Source organism: Ochotona princeps, chromosome 5 (assembly GCF_030435755.1).
Source record: "Ochotona princeps isolate mOchPri1 chromosome 5, mOchPri1.hap1, whole genome shotgun sequence".
Taxonomy (NCBI): Eukaryota; Metazoa; Chordata; class Mammalia; order Lagomorpha; family Ochotonidae; genus Ochotona; species Ochotona princeps.
The window spans coordinates 58,520,753-58,541,001 of record NC_080836.1 but is presented as its reverse complement, the minus strand read 5'-3'; the positions used below and the strand labels follow the sequence as shown (position 1 = coordinate 58,541,001).

The window sequence follows — 20,249 nt, the reverse complement described above, 5'->3', positions numbered from 1 at the left end:
TCTCTCCTCCTCTCTGTTTATCTGACTTTGTAACAGAAGAAATAAATCTTTAAAAAAAAAAGAAGGGGAGATCGTACTTTATTATTTCCCAAATACTGGGTGATAATGTATTACTCCTATGCAGATTGTAAACCATCTAGCCTGAGCATTGACTTTTTATGTCCCTTTTAGTGAACAGACTGCCATTAGAAGTGACAGATTTTATTAATCATCACGCAGATTCCAACTTGCCCTGTTAAGTATGTAGTGTAGGTGTTGTCCATGACTGGTTAAGACAGGGTTTGCAGATGTGGATACATGCTCTAAAAGTTAGCTTGAGGAGTAGGCCAGATTGTCGAATCAATAGTTAAGTTTTGAAAATTAACTTCATGTTTTGTTCTTTTATAGAACTCACCAAGGAGCTCTCTTACCCATAGTAGCTTCCAGGGAGGATCAAGGGAAGAATAAGAGGGAAAGAACATGTCTGCCTTAAAGGGAAACAGCCTTGATGCCATGACTGCAAAGGCGGCTTTACTCATCTTGTTGCCTTTTGAAGAGATGATTTGAGGTCTTCAGTTGATTCATAAGAATAGCTAGACTTATGTTTCATGTGCACCTGGGCATAGTCCTCTGTTTTACATAGGAGTCAGCGATGGAGGTGCTATAACATGCAGTGTGTGTGTGTGCTGAGGCCAGGCTACACACCCAATGGACTCGGGTCCCTGAGATCAGAGATCTTGATGTATCAGACACGAACAGGTGCTGCCCTGGGGAGCCTGGCCTGTGGCTCTAGAACACTGCCTGTATGCCTGCTCCCAGCTTCGCGCATGTGCCACTGGTGCAGACCTGTGGAGTCCAACTTGCCCGCTTTCTTATTTTTGTCATATTCTCAGCAATAGGAATCTAGTCATGTATGAAGGTTTTTTTTGTTACATTGTGTTTTTAAACACGTTCACATCCTTTTATTTGAGAATGGTAAGGTAGTAAGGATAGAGAGCTCCTCATCCACTGCCACATTCCCCGGATGCCAGTGGCAGTTTGAATTGGGCCAAAGCCAGGGGAGGAACGCAGTCCAGATCTCTCAGACTGCTGGCAGGTCCTCAGCTTTAGAGCCATGAGCTGCTGCCCCCAAGATACACGTAAGTAGGAGGCTGGAATCAGAAGTAAAGCTGAAACACTAGCCCAGGTACTTTGACATACTATGATTATAGACCATCCCAAACTCCCATCTTTCCAATTTGCATGTATTTGCATACTGTGGTCATAAGTTATTTTAGTTGTTGGGAACATTGTCTTGCATCTAAATTTAAAACAATTTCTATACTCTGGTTTCTCATCAAAGCGAATAAATCTTTCGCCTTTTACTAAAACAATTTCAAGAGCTCTCTTTCATCCTGATGGAAAAACACCTCTTACCACTCCTAATAGTTTCCAGTCATCTAAGCATTTGTTCGTTCAGGGATGTCAAACTGGGGCCCGGTGAGGCAGCCTAGCAGCTGAAGTCCTCACCTTGCATGTGCTGGGCTCCCATATGGGTGCATGTTCTAATCCCGGCAGCCCCACTTCCCATCCAGCTCTCTGCTTGTGTCCTGGGAAAACAGTCAGGAAATGCCCAAAACTGTGGGACCCTTCACCCTCGTGGGTAACCCAGAAGAGGCTCCTGGCTTTGTATTGTCTGAGTTCTTACCATTGCGGCTGCTTGGGGAGTGAATCAACAGATGGAAGATCTTCCTCTGTGTCTCCTCCTCTCTGTATATTTGACTTTCCAATAAAAATAAATAAATCCGTAACAAAAAAAAAAAAAAGAATGGAGACAAACAAAAGCACAGAATTTCCTTCAGAAAAAGAAACAAATTCATTACCTTAATGTTCTTGTTCCACATTGAAATCAGCATGTTCAGTTGGGGTTGGGGCGGCCTGGGCTTCCTTACTATGTCCCATTTTCCAGTGAGACCTCTAAACATGCTTTTTATCAACACAGAAGATAGATACACAGTAGACTTGAAGTTCTTTAGTTTACTCATTTAATGCCCCAACAGGAACATCAACCCCCAAAACATTGTTGGATTTGTGTGTGCTTCTGACATTCAGTTGTGTGAGAGTGAGCATTCAATTAAATCCCATTGCAAAAGTCAATTTGTTAAACTGAACTTTTTAAAAATGCTCTTTAATGTGCCTTTCTAAATGACCCAGAAGCATAACTGTACCTTCGCTGCTTTACTCTTCATTTATGGCAGCACGGAAAATTACCAGGCATCTGGAGTTAGGTAGGGAAATGGAATATTTTACGTGAGTACTGACCACGGTGTTACATATAAGAATCTACTGTCATTCAGTCTCTGTACTATATACTGGTGTAACCTTATGGCACAGCCTATTAAGAAAATAACTATAGTACTGTCTGAGAAGCACTTTAAGATGATTCCTTACACTCAGAATACTTTATCTGTCAAAAAAAAAAGTCACTGGATTTCCACTAAACATAGAGATGGTAAAATCACACATTCATTTATTTTTTGATGTTTTTGCTCTTATCATTTGGTACTTTTAAGATTTTAAAAGAATTTAACGTGGAAAACATCATTTTAATGTAAGATATTCGAAACAACTTATATTTTAGCCAAAATATGCATTTATTTTAAAGCATATGATGTGTCTGAGGTTCCTTTTGCTAGCCATTAACATAGTGCAGAGCCATAACAGTGAAGCCACATACAGAGGGAACAGCTTGGAAGATTTACAGATGAGAAGTGCCTGGCACTGGGTACTCATTCCTCTACAACATTAAACTGATTTTATTTGCCCTTGCATCTCGGGAGTGTAGTGATGAAATCACTTGTTGGTGCTTGATAACTGAAGAAAACCTGCAGGTGTCTCATAGAGGCCCATTCTCACTTTGAAAGCTGAGGATGCTGTCTCTAATCTATAGTGTGTCCCTACTTTACAAAGCTGAATTCAGTTAACTTAAGTCATGAAATAATGTCTTTATTTTTCCATATTTGCCATGGGTTTATATGTAAAAGTAGTTTGAATCCCAGTAGGTTAGCTAAACAGCCAAACTGTTTTTGTGAATTATCTGGGATAAAATATTCCTTTGCAACTCTGTACTCTATTTTTAATGACACTTGTAAGACTCTGAAACTGCATAATTTGTCTACTTAGATCTTTAACAACTGCAAATCTGTCTGTGATTTTCTGAATTAATGTTTAATCCAGCTGTATTGAGATTTTGAAGGCCTATTCTCCATTTTATGTCCAGCTCCAGAGATACTATGAGGAGGTTTTGAAAAGATTATAGAAAACCAGATTTAAATGATGATGTGAATCTAACACATGCTTTCAAAATCCCCCTGATGTATAGACATTTAATATACTTTTGTTAATGAATAAATTTTCAAGAGAAATATAGTACATATATAAGCAAATTTAAAAATCAATGATTTAGGAAAGTGATGTGTGTTAGGAGCAAAAATTCCCAGAGAAAGATATATACCTAAAGTTGTTAGAAATACTCTGGAAGACTCCCATCACTAATTGTCAGAATAATGTAGGAAAAATCTATTTTATGGAAGAAATGATACTTTCTTAGCATTATGTGTTTACTTTTTATTCTTCAAAGCACAAAAGGAACTTCTCAAGAAATGCTGCTAGAAAATGCAGACTTCACTCTTGCTTTCAAAGCAGATCTTCAGAATAAATCACTCTGGTCATCCTGTTTGTCAGTGGGAGATCCAGCTCTTGTGTGATGAATCTCAGAGAGTTTCAGAGAGGGCCTATGTCAATACAAAATTTGAAGGAAAGATTAGCTTTTTATGACACACCACACACACACACACACACACATATATATATATATACACACACTTTTTTAAAGCAATGGAACAAGATGGATTTCTAGAGTGCACTCTACTTTGATAGAGTAGAATACTCATCTCCAAGATCTTTATTTTCTACAGGACATGGTGACCATAATGAGGTGAGGGAGACTCTAGAAAAAAAGAATGATAAAGATGAAATCCTTGTGACCCATTCATTTTGGCAACAATCAGCTACTCAAAAAAAAAACAAAGTCTGTAACATTTTCATAAAATAATCATAGTACTACTGTCACTAATAGCATAATGATCAGGACTGCTACTTAGGAATAATGTGATTTGTCTTTTTTTAATGAATTCTCTGTGTGTTTCAGTATTGCAGTCTTTAGTATCAGTTCTAAATGAGTGAGTAACTGGACTTCAGCAATAGAATCCCAGTGAAGGAGGGGTGTAGTGGTTGTTGTCACATGCATGACCAATGTGTGGTTTTAGCAAAGAGCTGGGGATTGTGCTAAGAACACCCTTCCAAATATTTGAGTCCTGGTTTAACAACTAGTCTTTAGAGAGAGTAACATGCCATTTGTCTCCATTTCAGCAGCATGGATAGCACTACGGTGGGCCCCTGTCAGGGTGCTCCACGTGGGAAAGGCAGCATCAGCATGCAAGTCAGCTTATATACATTCCAGAAGCAAAAATGCACATCTCATGGTAATCCCAGTGCAGTGTTCAGTGTGGCTTATTTTTATTGAGCCTTCTGATTTTGAGATCCATAATAGTACAAAATTTTGTTTTTACACTTTTTTTGTCAACAATATAGAATTGTCTGAATTTCATGATCGTTGAGAAAAGTTTGTCACAGTTTTGTCCATTCTGTTTCTATTTTTCAAGAATTAAAAAGGAAGCAAAACACTAACACAAGGATATGGGTCTGGGTGTTTAAATATGAAGGGCAAAACTTTTTGAAGTAACCTTAAAAATATATTGTTCTTTTGCTTTCACTTTCAAATGTATCGTTTCTTGAAGATTTGAGATTCTAATCAGACTCCATTTCATATGCTGTTTCATAAGTCTACTATTGAAAAGCAAAAATATGAAAAATAATTTTCTTTTTGTGTTACTGTAATTCTATAATGTCACAGTCAAGAAGTCTATTGTTTACTAAACTCCAGAATGCCAAAGTAGCAGGATTTGGTAGCTGAGGTCCTCTTTGCAGTAAACCAATGACAGGTGCAAATAATGACTGCCATCTGTTAATGTGTAATCTCTAAGTAAGCACAGGACTTTTTCCAGTGTGCAAACCCAACGGTTCTAGTGAGGAAAGAAGACAAGACAGCCCAAATGCTTAGTAATGAATTTTCTCAATATTGTACAAAAAGATATGCACTTATCATAAGAAAAAACAGAAACAGGTTAGAAAAAGAAAACCAGACTGATTTATCCAATGGACTTTTCACTTAAGCAATGCATAGTTGTATATGTAGATTACACCAGCAGCTGCCTTCCCAGTTTAGAAATTCTAGAACACTGGTCCTTTCTTCCCAAAGCCCGCATCCCATGACAGTAGCAGGAGCCAGCAGGGAGCGAGATGGCTGCCTGAGTTTGAATCCAACACTTGCAAACACAAGGGTGATAAGTTATTGAACCTCTAAAAGCCTCAGATTCTTCACTTGCAACAAGAGAATAATAATCATAGCTGTCTCATGTGACGGTGGTGACTACACAAATAATCCCTTGGCCCAGTTCCTGGCACTCAGTAATACCTCTGTAAACGTAAACTGCTGTCATTAGGATATTTATTATTGTTGTTAGCATAGCTAGAGAAAGGAATTAAGAAGCAAATACCTCCAGGAGGGCAGCACACTGGTGCAGCTGTTAAATGGAGGATCCTCACTGCTCACATATGAGAAAATCAGAAAAAAGAGTCATTGCACACGTTGGGGCAGAGGAGACTTTTTGACTTCCCATGCTTCTTTATTTTACTTAACCCTGACCTCCTCTCTAAGCCACTTTTTAACTTACAGATGTGTATCTTTTATTGTGTTTGACTCGTCTCCTGGATTTATCTGCAATTTGTTGAAACATAAGAAGTTTCCAGAAAAACTTGCTGGATGACTGGTTTTAATTTCAAGCCAGTAACTTGTTTTCTACTTCTGTTTATTAGAAAAACTGCTAGCACCAGATATATTGTATAAGTACTAAGTGCTTACCAAATGCTTTCTAGAACATTGGTTAAAATAAGTGGCTAAGTTTAAGGTGAGATTTCCCCATCACTAAGAATTGTGTGAATAAAAGAGTTCTGGGTAGTTCTTGAGCTGTTCTTTTGTTATTTAATGACATGGTGCCCAGTTCATTTGCAGCTTTACTTAAGATTAAGTTAGTTTAGCATGTTTACAATTATGTACCTCAGATTTCAGGCCTCTTGAAAAGCAGTAGGGTAGTTGAACAAGATTGTAATTCTGTTGACATTTCATCCAGCAAAATAGTCCTGAGGCTTGTGTCATGTATTATTCTGCCACGCCACTTCTTCACATTGCCTGTGTCTTAAATTCACCGTACTTTCAGGGAAGTGTTGTGATGCACTCCTGATTTTATTTGCAGTTGCCTATCTTAATGTGAGTGCTTACATTATGCAAATTTAAATAACTTTGTCTTATACTGCATGAAAGAAATGATCTTTTTAAAAATCCACACAAATTTGTAGTCCCCATAATTTTGATGAATATGCCAAACGTCTATTTATTCTTTCTTTGATATTGGAAATCTAATATGTTGTATGATAAGGCCAGCTTCATTAATTCACTTTACAAATACTATAATACACATAATAGTTAATTCATGCATACATAACTCCCAGTTACCTCCTTGATGCCTGGAAATAGCCACAACCCTGTCTTTCATTTTTATTACCTACCAGTTAGTTATACTAATAGATTTGCTTTTCATTTCTGCATAACTTTCATTGGAAAAGCTGGCAAGTGTTAAGTCTTGCTGATATTTAGTTAGTAAGCGTTTCAGGCTTTCTACATGGAGATGAGCGAGGAAAATAGGTTTTTAAATTTTTCATGTAAATGTACTTGTGGGTCTCAAAATTCCAGATGACCACTTCTAACTTTTACTCTTTTAGAAACGAAGAGGCTTATTTGTGACCAGTAAATTCTGCCAGGTAAGGAATACTGGTAGCTAGAGCTTTATAGTAGGCATTTTTCATTTTAAAAAAAGCTTCTTTAGTATCATTTCCCCATGAGTGATGATTTTCTGAATCCATGCACAGCTTTTCACGCATTGTGAACTAACATGTGCTAATTTAATATGAATGCTGAACAAGGTATTTGTTCATTTAAAACTTATAAGTATTTTGATAATTGTTGTAAACACGTGCTCATTTTTTGACAACAAAATGTCTATGAAATGCCAATTGAACTTTTTGAAAAATGTGAGTTTGTTGTGTGATTGCAATTCTAGCTGTTTACCTGAGTATTATATATATTGAAGCATTATATAGATGCATACTTTATGCTAATGTGGATCATTTTACATTTACACTATTTTACTACTTGTAAGGATGTTCTTATTCGTCTTGAATATTTTATTCATTCTGAAAATTGGTGACTGAGAAAAAGAATTGCCATTTATTTAATTATACATATCTCATTATGATGGCAGAGAACATCACACTGGGGCGGGGGGATGGAATATATAATACCATGGTTATCTCACAGGGCAATGTAGGAATGCTAAGAAAAAAATTCAGATTTTTTTCACTTTCTACATGTGTGATATGATTAGTGATACATCATTCAAAGAATGGAAAGGCAGAGGAGGTAAATGACAGGTAACAAGGAGGAAATAAAAAGGCTTTGTTCGTTTCATTGATGTTATTTAAACACCTATGTTTTATGCATACAGACTAGAAGAGCCAGCTCTGCTAAGGGTTTCTTGAAGAAACCTCATTTGGTTTTCAGAGTACAGATGGTCAGGAATTGCCTGCTTGTGTGTTCCGAGTGCTCAGCTACAAATCATCTTTGAGGAAGTATAGCTCTCAGTCTGCAGGACGTGGAGGGATATTTTTAAGCTGTTGTGTTACACCTGTAAGATTTGAGCAGAACAATGCTATTATCAAAAGTTATTTGAAAAAAATTCACAAATTTGAAGGGAATTCTTAGAATTGAGAACTAATGTTGGAGTGATAAGCAGTTATCTTGGTTGGCCATCTCTGTGGCATAAGCATCCCTTTTGGGTACCAGTTCAAGTCCCAGTTGCTCCATTGCTGATCCAACTCCTGATGACAGGCCTGAGAATGCAGGAGAGGATGACCCAAGGACTGCAGTTCCTCACCCACATGGAAGACTCAACTGAAATTCTTGGCTTCTTTCTTTGGTGCAGCCCAGTCCTGCCTATGGATGACATCCAGAGAATAAACCAGTGGATGGAAATTCTCTCTTTTTGTCTCTGTGTCTTTCCTCTCTGTAAATCTGCCTTTCCAATAAAATTTAAAAATAGATAATCTTGTTTTACTGAAAATTTGAAACTAGATTTGTTTTAAATCTTTCATCTGTTATATGAAAACATTCCAGGTCATGCATATTTACTTTAACTAATAAAAACTATAATTTTTAATGTTAACTTTCAATGTGTTTTTGAAGTATTAAAATTCACCTTAAAGTATTGTTTTGTGGATATTATATTTTAATAATAGTTTTCATTTTATTTAAAAATCATTAACATATGTAATGGTAAGAATATTGATAGTGATATGTAGAAAACTGACTTTAGGGAAGTATTCAGCTAATGTTATCCTTGTAGATCATACATCACCATTCAAAAAGTAACTTTTAGAAGAGTCTAGGAACAGAAAATATCTCAAAAAATGTTTTAAAAAATTTTGTGGAAAACCTTGTAGTTATTTTTATCCTAAGTAATCTATTTTGTTTTTACTTCTTCCCCAAATCACTTCCTCTAGTAACTACCATAATTTCATCTTTTACAAACTAAAGATGAGATCTGAGAGTATGCACTTGTGATTAAAATGAGCAAGTAAACCAGGGTCTTATTCTCTGATCTTCTGAGATTTTCTTTGTCACATAAGTGTTCCTTTTTCATTGTTATTCTCATTAAGCAAAATCTAATATAAACAATTATGACTTTAAACAAATTATTCACCACTTTCATAGTAACCATATGTTATTTTCAGTAGTTCACCAAATACTCAGAATAACTTTTATTTTTTAAATTATCATGTATAAAATTGACTTCTTAGGGATGTGTATCTTTCCATTGATTTTAACTTATGTATAGATTTGCATAGCCATCACTACATTTAGGATATGAAACAATTTTACCACTCCAGAAAACTCATCTCTTGGAATGTTTAAGAATCCCAGACCACGCTAACTGATCTTTATGGTGGAATAAACTTGGAGCAAGACTGGGCTAATGTACTATTCAGTAACTCTTCAGCCTCCTTCCAGTGTATTGGTTGCTTTATAATCCCAAGCAAGAATAGTATTTGTTTTTCCTCTCAATTGAATAGCATCAGCTAATGCAAAGCTGAACTCTAAACTCAGATTGCTACTTGGTGTCAATGGATCGATCCTTGTTCATGTTACATCTGCTTATAAGTCATGCTTTGTTCCTTGTCTGCATTGTATTCTGATGTTCATGCTAGAGATTATTATCTGGAATGCACAAGAGAATCAGTGTTGTGGCTGTTTTTATAGTCTCTGCAGGCAGAGGTTTGGTTGGCTTTGTTTTCTTTTGTTTCCCCCTGAGTGTTTTAATAGCTTTGTGCTATACTTTTCCTGTGGTTGAGTATTTTCATCAATCTATATTTCTGTGAATATGCATGTTACACCCAAGCCAAAAAGGGGGAAACATCACAGGCTATAAATCAAAATTGCACTTGATTAATATTTAAACAAGAATTGCATATTAACCAGTCCTTCAAAGCCATTTGATGCACAAATGTGACATGCATTTCCAGCAGAATGAATATCAATTTATAGTAAATGAAGGCTAATAAATTATTTTAAAGATCAAAATCATCTATATCAACAAAATAATCTGTCATTTGTGACTTTGCTTTAAATAAAAAAATTAAGAAAGTTAAATATTTTTCTAATAATTTTCCTTGATGTTATTTCAGACTCTCATAAGTACTGTTGTCTCAAACAGGGAAAACCTTAACAAGTTAATTTTTAACTATGAAATTTAATTATTAGCTTTTCTTTTTTTATTTTTTAAGTTTTCTGAAAGCTCTTCTTTTTTTTTTTTGAGATAAAAGATTACTTGGAATGTGGTGGTTCTCTTGAGGTCTATTTTTGCGTTGTGATGCCAAACCAGTTGTATCTAATTGTTTCTCCTTTAAATTCCTAAATACAAGTAACTCACAGTTGACGGAGAGTCTTCTGGTTTTTTGGGGGGACTAGAAGTTAAGATCATAAGAAATAATATAGCCAACACCTTCGATTTTCTCACAGTGTTACCCTTTGAAAGTGTAAACTGACTGCCTTATCATTTACCCTATAGATGGATCCTGTTCAAAAAGCAGTCATTAATCACACGTTTGGAGTGTCCATTCCTCCAAAGAAGAAACAAGTTATTTCTTGTAATGTCTGCCAGCTTCGCTTTAACTCTGATGTGAGTATCACCTTCTCATTACTGCCTACAATTTGTCAAAGCTGATTGTATTATTTCTTCATATTTGCATGCCCTCTAGCAGCCAGTCCTGTGGAAGGTACATTTACTTCACAGCCCCAGATTTCTAAGTGATTTGAGTTCTATATTTTAAAAATGAGCAAGAGAATATTAGTTAATATAAAAAAATTAAACATTTTTATTTATCACCAGTTTTACCTGTACCATTTTATATTTAACCATGTTGGTCATACGTACTTGTCAAAAATATTTGAATAGCAGAAAATGTGAAGAAAACTTAAAAAAAACAATAAAAATATACAAAACATTGAAATGTAATGAATCCTGAAGTACTGTGACTACACTTGCTATTAAGTATCACATTTCGTGTATGTGCCAAATGTCCTTAAATATTTTACACAGTAATTTACCAAAGGACTTCTATTTTCCCAAGACATGGAGATACAGGGAAAACCTCATAAAATATTTTATCTGGCTAGTATGTAACTATCCTGCAAAAGAAAAGGAGAGATAACAAGGAAAAGATGCAAATCAGCCTATTTTATTGAGGTAGATCCTGAAATGTATAAATACTAGGAAAAGAGAATAAATGGTACTGGAATATTTATAATGCCCAAACCAAATAAAGCCAGTTACCACAACAAATAAAAATCTGAACAATGCATATTATGTGTGGTGTTTCTTGTGTTACTTGACTCCAGAAGCCATATTGCAGAGAGCTTGCTACAAGATTAATGTCTTGCAAAAATATTAAAATAATGTATCCTTGTTTGCATACACTATTACATAATATTTCGATGATTCTACATGGGAAACATAAAAATGTAGCCATAAGGGAAAAGGAGATGTATTTGTCATAATTTTAAAATTTGTATTTAATAGAATTTCAATTAAAAAATCTTGGCCCTTGATACAACTTCATATTTAGGAATTTAAATAATTCTAAATAAATTTGATTTATAATAAAGGAACTGCAAAAAAGATAACGGAAAATGGGGTTAAAATTAAGTTTTTTCTAGAGTAAAATTTTTTAACTCCCTTACATAGCTTGTTATAATATTAACAATCTAATGGGCAGAGGGGAGAGGAAGGAGGAATCCCGACGCCTATAAAACTATCATGGAAAATGATAGGAGTAAAAAAATACTAGTTTTATAATACTTTTTTTAAAACCCATCACCTACAGTGTTAATTCATTTGAAATCTCAAAACTATTAAGATGTTGATTCTCCCTAAATTGATCTAAAAAAACCAACGTAGTCTTCATCAAAATCTTGAAAGATCAATTTTTTTTTACAAAATAGTATATATCAAAAATTTTTAAATATATAGAGACATGACAAACTGTAGAATAGGCAAAACAAACGTGTAGTACAAAATTTTATCACTCAGACTTTTATTTCAATAAAGACCTACAGCAAACTTTATTACAGAATTGGTGAAAATTGAAGAGACATGTTGATCAGTGCAACACAATAGAGTCCAGAATCAGAGCTCCGCTTTTAATGAAGTTGCAGGAGCAATTCCATGCAGAAAGAGAGCAAATAGTGCTAAAACAATTGGGTATCCACATGCAAACTGTAAAGACTATATAGATGTATACATATAGAGGATATATAAAAAAAGAACGTTGACTGCTCCCTCATACCAAAACTCAGATATTACGTAGATGGATCAGACATATAAATTCAAACTTTTAAATGCCTAGCATAAAATAAAGTAGAAATCGGGTCCTGCAGGGTGGCCTAGTAGCTAAAGTCCTCGCCTTGAACATGACAAGATCCCATATGGACACTGGTTCTAATGCCAGTGGCCCTACTTCCCATCCAGCCCCCTCCTTTGCCTTGGGAAGGCAGTAGAGGATGGCCCAAAGCCTTGGAACCCTGCACCCACATGAGAGACCCGGAAGAAGTTCCTGGCTCCTGGCATCAGATCAGTGCAGCTCTAGCCATTGTGATCACTCAGGGAGTGAATCATTGGATGGAAGATCTTCCTCTCTGTCTCTCCTCCTCTCTATATATCTTACTTTGCAATAAAAATTAATATAAATCTTCTAAAAATATATAGTAGAAATCTACATGAGCTTGTGTTAGATAAAAATTTCTTAGAGAATAAACAAAAATATGTAAAATATAAAACATTGATATGTTGTTCTTCACCAAAGTTAAAAACTTGTCTTAAAAACATCCAGTTACGTTGTTAAGAAAATTAAAAGGCAAAATAGTGGTATCTGCTTAAGAAATTGTAAGCAAAATGTACAAATAACTTAAGCCTCAATATGGGGAATAAGAGATTTGACTAAGCCCTTTAGTAAAGAAGAAATGTGATTGACAAATAGGTACATAGAAAGATGCTGGACGCCAACAGTCAATCATTAAGGAATACAAATAAAGACCAAAATGAAATCCTGCTATGCCTTTTGGAATGGTGAATATTAAATAAGGTGATAGCATCAAGAGGCTAGGATCATGAACTTCTAGAATTCTCATATTGCTAGTGGGACTATTAGATGATACATCCCCTAGGGCAAACAGTCTTGCAGCCTTGATGAGAACTTTACAAAGTTCTGATTACTTCTCCTTCATGACTCAACCATCCCACTTCCAGGCGTAAATCCAAGGACAATGAAAACATACATTCATACATATTGTGTTAATAAATTCCCAAAATTGTTATCGACCCAAATGTTCCTCAACTGATTACTGAACAGGCTGTGGTGTAGCCATACAATGGCATACTACTGAGTGATTAAAGGAAATAAAGTATAGATAGTGCTACGATCTGAATGAATCCTAAGAGCAATATGCTAAAGGAAACAAGTTCGATACAAAAACTACACTGTGTAATTCCACTTAATGCTAACTTTCTACAAAAGATGAAACTGTGGGCATGACAGATCAATGATTAACAGAGGCTGAGGGTAGAATTAGGGACGTGATGCCCCAAGACTCATGAGGGAATCATTTTGGACAATGAAAATACTGTTTTCTTTGCTGAGATAGTTATATAATTGCTCTTATTTTTCAGAACTCAGAAAATTGAACAGCTAAACAGGGTATTTTATTATTTGTAGAGTAAACTTTAATAAACCGAACTATAAAAAGTTAGTGATACCAGCCGTGAAGTATCATTTTACAAATAGACAAATATATGATAGAAGTAAAATTACTAAAAATGTCAAATTTGTTCTAAATTTATGGTAAATGATATTGAGCTACTAGATTTAGGGTATAATGAAAGACTTTTGGAAGAGAAATAATAAATAATAAATATAAGGATATTGAACAGTTTTGCACACTTGTCCAAAGTTCTGCAGTGATATAGGGAAATTAAAGTCGCTATCCCTTTATGAACATAAAATGAAAATTTCACTACTTAATTCACCACTTGAAAACTGAATGCCCACATAGTGACATTCTCTCCCTTTAATACTAGCTTTCTCATTGCAGCAATACCAGGTAATGAGAAATTTCCCAGTGCAATACAAGTAAGATTTCGAAAGAAAGTGGCAAAAATCTTTCCAAAGACCAGAATTTCCTGAAATGCATGAATTTAATGTTAGAGAACTATCTGATACAGAGTCACTGACAAATGAGGATTTGCTTGTTAAAAGAAAATTTGAGAAATACAACTAGGCCGCTTTAAAAAAAATAACATTGTTACATGGATCAAAAGTCATAATTTCAAAAGATTCACTAAAAATACTCACTCCACCTCTTGCCCCATCTTCCCACTCGTGTTATCATTCTGTTTTTTCTTTTTAAATATTTTTGTATATCTTTCCTGAGTTTTCATAAGTAGATAAGGGTGAAAATATATGCTTATTGTTTGTACCTGGTTTTGTATTTTTTTAAAGATTTATTTAATTGTTATTGGAAAGACAAATATACAGAGAGGAGGAGAGACAGAGAAGATCTTTCGTCTGATGGTTCACTCCCCAAGCAACCACAATGGCTGGAGTTCAGCTGATCTGAAACCAGGAGCCAGGAACTTCTTCCAGGTCTCACACGGGTGCAGGGTCCCAAAGTTTTGGCCTGCCCTTGACTGCTTTCCCAGGCTACAAGCAGGGAGCTGGATGTGAAGCGGGGCCACTGGGATTAGAACCGGCGCCCATATGGGATCCCAGCGCATGCAAGGCGAGGACTTTAGCTACTAGGCTATCACACCGGGCCCTGATTTTGTATTTTTAATGTAAAAATATATCCTGAGGAATTTTCCCTACCATTCCCTACCAGAACATTAAGAACTCTTTTATTCTTTTGTTTTCAACATGCATTTATTTTTATTTGAAAGAGAGAGCGAAGTTAGAGGGAGGAAGATATTAACAGCCAGACACATTCTATCTGTTGGATTACATCCTAAATGTCTGCAAAACCTAAGACAGGGTTTCCAGGCAGAAGCTGGGAGCAAAAATATTTATCCTTGTATCCCACATGAATTGCAGGGACACAAGTATTTGAGTAGTCATCTGTTGTCTACCAAGGGTGTGCATCCGCAGGAAGCTTGATGAGAAAAAGAGGATGGACTGAAGGCTGTGCGCGCTGAAATGTCCTGAAGATGTCCACACAATGGCTTTAACTGCTGCACCACACAGAAACTCTTACATGCTTCATTTTAACAAGTGTAGTAGGCAAAGATGCCCACATCCTAATCTCTGAATTCTGTGAATATTACCTTATATAACAATAAAAGACCTATGCTTGATTATCCAGGACCCAGTGTAATTCTCCAGGTTCTTTAAATGTAGACGAGAGGCAGAAAAGGCAATAAATGAAATGTAATGTTGGCACTGACTTGGCTGTTGGTGATTTTGAAGGTACATAAAGCAGCCTCAAGATCAGGTCCACTTGTAGAAGCTAGAAAAACAAAGAAATCTCTCCTACAATATCCAGAAGAGTATTCAGCCCTGGTAATACCTAAGGTTTAATACAGTTAAACCCATGTCAGACTTCTTATCTCAAGAATTATAAGATAATAAATTTGTTGTTTAAGTCAGTTATCATAATTTACTATGAAAGCCACAGAAAATGACAATAGTCTATATGAATGTTCATCGGTTATTAATCTAATCCCTTACAAGTGGGCATCTAGCTGTCTCCTGGACAACTAATACTTCATAGATCTCATAGTAAATGAGAGAGCTAGAATATAAATCTTGGTTCCTTGCCTCAAGTTGCCTTGCATAATTTTATCATGTTCTGAGCATAGGTTGAGCCCTCCCCCAATGGCAAACACTGTCCAGGTCTCTGGAGTCCAGTAGCAACTTTTACTAACAAATAGTATGAATGAGAGTGTTTAAGGTTTGTCTTTACATTGAATGCCTCAGAATGTGATCTAAAGCTTCTACTTTGTTTCCATCATTCCAGAGTCACCAAAAGTAGCCTCCTCTAGCGCTTTGGAGCATGAGTTCTTAAAAATAGGTTTAAATCCTGAACCTGAAATACGGGATTCAGTTCTCTTTTGACCTAAAATTAATTATGTGGTTTTTGGGAGACCATTCCAGCTAGCAAGTTATGAACACCTTCTTGCAGGGAGTACAGCTAGGACCCAAAACAAAGGACTACAAGTCCTTTTTACATTTATGTCAGGGGTAAGGTCTTTCTACACCATGGATTATTCTGGGAGTAGGATATCACCTTTGACTTAAGCTCCATTCAGTCAGCTACTGTCTTTGTATTCTGTGAAGGGAGTGTGCACACAATATGATCATCAACTTCCTTGTTACACCATGAAAACTCAACTGATGGGGCTGCTCTTGTAGTATTGTGGGTAAAGCTATTGTTGCCTGTAGTGCCATATTCCCAAATGTACATTTGTTCAAATCCTGTGGTCCCACTTTAACCCAGCTCCTTGCTAACGCATCTGGGAAAGCAATAGAAGATGGCCCAAGTCTTCGGGTCCCTGCATCAATTTGGGATATCAAGAAGAAGCTCTAGACACTTGTCTTTGGCCTGACACAGCTCTTGTCACTGTGGTCATTTAGGGAATGAGACAATAGATGGAAGATCTCTTTCTCTGTAACTGTGTCTCTCAGTTTCTCTATCTCTGCCTTTCAAATACATTTTAAATTAAAAAAAAAAAAACCTCCCTTGATAGTGAAGGAAGACAATTTCTGAGTTATGTTTAGACTTGTTTGGACTTCCAGCAGTAAGACTGTACTTTGGGTAGCAAATTCACAAATATGACATATATATGCTCTCAGTGTTTAGTAATAGGGCTATAATCTGCATAACTGAGCTCTGAAACTGAGCATTTTTTATTGGGAGAGTTTATTATTTTATAATTACCCTATTTACATTCTGATATAAGAATTAAGAAGATGCTCATCCTTATTTTCTTTAATAACATTTCTAAATCATCCTGATACTGCATTGGCTTCACTCTTCATAATAGAAAATATGTTTATTGAGAAATCTGGAAGTCAGATTTGCACAGTAAACAGACTGAATTTGCAGCTCTCTATTATCCACGTATAACATACCAGGGTAGTTTTCAGGCATTATAATACAAGGTGACCTAGTTTTACGTTTCTGTAATTCTGTTTTGTCCAGTTTGCATCATCTAAGTAGAGCAATGCTGTTGAAAAGCAAAGGCTACAGCTTTATGTATACAACACGGTGTTATGTAAATGAGTAAGCATTAATCACAAACATTTCCCAAATGAACCTTTACAAATTAGCACCATTAACTTTGCCAGAGACAGACACTGTAGTCCAGGAGTAACACGTTTTTCAACTGAGTCCCAAATGTTTGCATGAATTTGTGTACTGCCCCAATGTCTTGATCCTTGTTGAGCACCTTTTCATTTCTAACATGGTACAAACTGAAGTTGTCCTATGTCTACATGCCTCTTTGCTTTCTAATGAATGAATACCCTGAAACTGCAGAATGGTCATAAATTGGTAAAACTACATCTGAATCTTTGTAAGTTACAAATATTATTTTCAGAGGGAGGAGGTCTTGCCAGAAATAAATGAACTAACATAGATTTAACATATTTTTGACACTAACGTTTCTCTTTTGGAGTACTGAATGTTGTCAGCTAATTAAGTAATCTTTAGCTTATGTATTAGTTTCAGTTCTTTGGAATACTACAGCAGAAGGATGGAAGAAACTAATTTTTGACAGATTCTTACATAAAAGCAGAGCAGTCTGAATGTTTAAAAGCAGAAATGAGCTCATCATCATCATCATCATCAATCAGCAGCAGTAGTAGTGTTTCAGAACATCGCTCATTATAAATAAACAATATATAACTGGGTCCTTTATGCCTCATAGGCAACTGAAACGAAACCATGTATCCTTTTAGCCAAGTTTTATGAGCTCTGTTTTAAGAATTGTTGCTGGAATTTCGATATTAGGCATTAATACCACAATGATTAAACATCAGAATTAGCATTCCTAAACACTAAGTCCATGAGCTCTCATTACTCCTATGGAGCTAACCCATTTGACTTGCCAAGATTACAATATAAATGTTGGAATAGTATTGTGAGTGTTAAGTCATGTTATAGTTTAGTTTCTTTTCTTTCTTTTTTCGAAAGTTGTATTTATTTATTTGAAAGAGTTACAGATAGGCAGAGAGTTCTTTCATCTGCTGATTCACTTCCCAAATTCACTTATATGTCCTGAGTTGATTGTAAGATTGATTGATTTATTCATTTATTTGAAAGCTAGAGTTAGAGAGAGGGAGAGGCAGAGACAGAGAGAAATACCTCTTCCAGCTACAGATTTATTGCCTGAATGGCAATAATGGGATATCCCACATGAGTAGCAAGGGTCCAACCACTTGGGCCATCTTCTGCTACTTTCCCAGGTATATTAACAAGGAACTGGATTGGAAGAGGGGCAGCCAGGACTGAAGTGGGATGGGGATATTGCAGGTGGCATCTTAATTAGCTGCAGTGCAATATGGGCCTGTACAGTTCACTCTATCTTTATGGCACCTCTAGGTTTGTGGTTTATTTTATTGCTCTCTGAGGCTGCTTTCCACAGTCTTCCTGGAAGATCCCAAGTTGAGGCGATAGAGGTCCTATGGAAGACCACTGAAGAAAGGAGATTACCAGGAGTCAGCCAACCAACCCATTTATTGAATCTAACAGTGAAACTTACATAGGCCTAGAGTACTAATAACCACAATCTAATTGGTCTCCCCATCCCCCAAACTACCAATCAACTTAAAGAAGCAATCTTTCCTGATGAGAGGAACCTGCTAGCCTGACCTGAGTAACTGCAGGCCCCTAATTGATCCCCTCATTTCACCCCTGCAAGGTGTGGACCTTCCAAGCAGAGGAAAACAGGATATGTAGGTCTGGTCCCAGGACACCTGTCAGGTCACATTTTGCAAAGGCCCTGCCTTTCCTTACAACCTCCAGCATAAGCCAGGAAGGCCCAGATCCAGGGACGACTACCTTAGCTCTTTGTATTTGTTACAATTGCTGCTTTCTGTTTTGCTGCTCTGTCTCTCTGATTTTATCCTGCTGTTCTGTTTGCTATGCTTTTTCACATTTCTGAAGACATCAGGAGATAGCCTAATGCTATTCTGCTGATTTACATTAGAATAACTGGAAATGGACAGAGAATTAAGGATTTGCTTAGAAATCAAGGGAGGAGGGGCACCAACCATTTGTATAGACATTTCTGAGGGTGACTTGATTCTCTCTTCTTTACCATACATTATTAAGATTTTAGAAACTGCAACTGTCCTACAATTTCCCTTTATTCTCATGTGACAGCAGCACCTCCTTGCTCTGCAGTTTGCATCTCTATCATCGTAGAAGCTTTCATTTAAATGAAATTCAGGTTATGCCCTCTGGGGTCTATCAGCCAGTGTAGATATCTTTTGTTGTTGTTATTATTATTATTATACTCCCACTTTCAGATTTCTTTAGCAGTTAATACAATGCAGTACAAACTCTCCTGAATCAGACATAAACAAACTTTTCCCACCCACAGTCTGCATTTAAGTGGACTTCCCGCTGACTCTGCTGGAGACTCTTTTTTTTTCTGTAACTTTCTTTTTTTCTCCAGCAGAGATCTCAACAACCATGAGGTTAGGGAGAAAGCCATAAACTAAAGTTCCACATAAACTCCCTCTCCGTGGCTGATCTTCCGTCTCCTTTGACCACCCGACCGAACTCCACCTCTCCACCAGCTGCTATGAGGCAGCGCATCCCTGCAGCAGCTGTGGTTCTTGGAAAAGTCAGGGAGGCCAAGAAAAAGATACCCAGTAGACATCATGCTTAAGGATATTACTTGCAGCCAAAGCAGAAGAAATACTCAGTTGCAGGGGCACCTGCTTGTGTTTCTGAAGCTTTGATTTTTATTTATGATTATATAGCAGTCTTCTACGGGATTTTGCATTTTTCTGTTGGTTTCTAGTGCTTGCGTTTAGCTCTAGAAATTCTACTCACATTGTACCAATACTTCTCTTCTCCTGTGCTTTCTTATTTTTGTTTTCAAATGTTATTGTTACTATTATGTTCCACTATACAGATTTGTAGGTATAGGGCTTCACCCTTTTCCCTACCTATTGTCCTTCCTTCCCGCCTGCATGCCATCTTCTAAATTGTTACATTCCTCTTTCCAGTGGTCTCTACTTGAACTTCTCTACTCCCTCTCCTCTAGCTCTTCCTTTTTTTCCCTTCCTTTTTGTCTGGAACACAATAAGAAAACCATCCTTTGGGGTCATTTTAGTGTGGTCATTAAGATTTTTTAGCTTAATAGCTGGAATCATTGTTTGAAGTTCAGAGGTACTTCATTTGAAAAGGCCCCAGAAAATTAACATCAGGATATTATACA

At 36.4% G+C, this 20,249-nt stretch overlaps 1 protein-coding gene across 3 annotated transcripts in view; it reads left to right on the top strand.

The window, feature by feature from the left end:
* Positions 1-20,249, top strand: part of ZNF385B (zinc finger protein 385B) — a 408,564-nt gene that overhangs the window by 334,063 nt on the left and 54,252 nt on the right. For 2 of the 3 annotated variants that reach the window (XM_004577002.2, XM_058664687.1), the window contains one exon: positions 10,320-10,430. In XM_004577002.2, the coding sequence (XP_004577059.2) occupies positions 10,320-10,430 (111 nt within the window). Of the gene's footprint in view, positions 1-6,918; positions 6,958-10,319; positions 10,431-20,249 lie in introns of those variants that run through there. The other variant, XM_036493168.2, reaches the window with a different exon arrangement.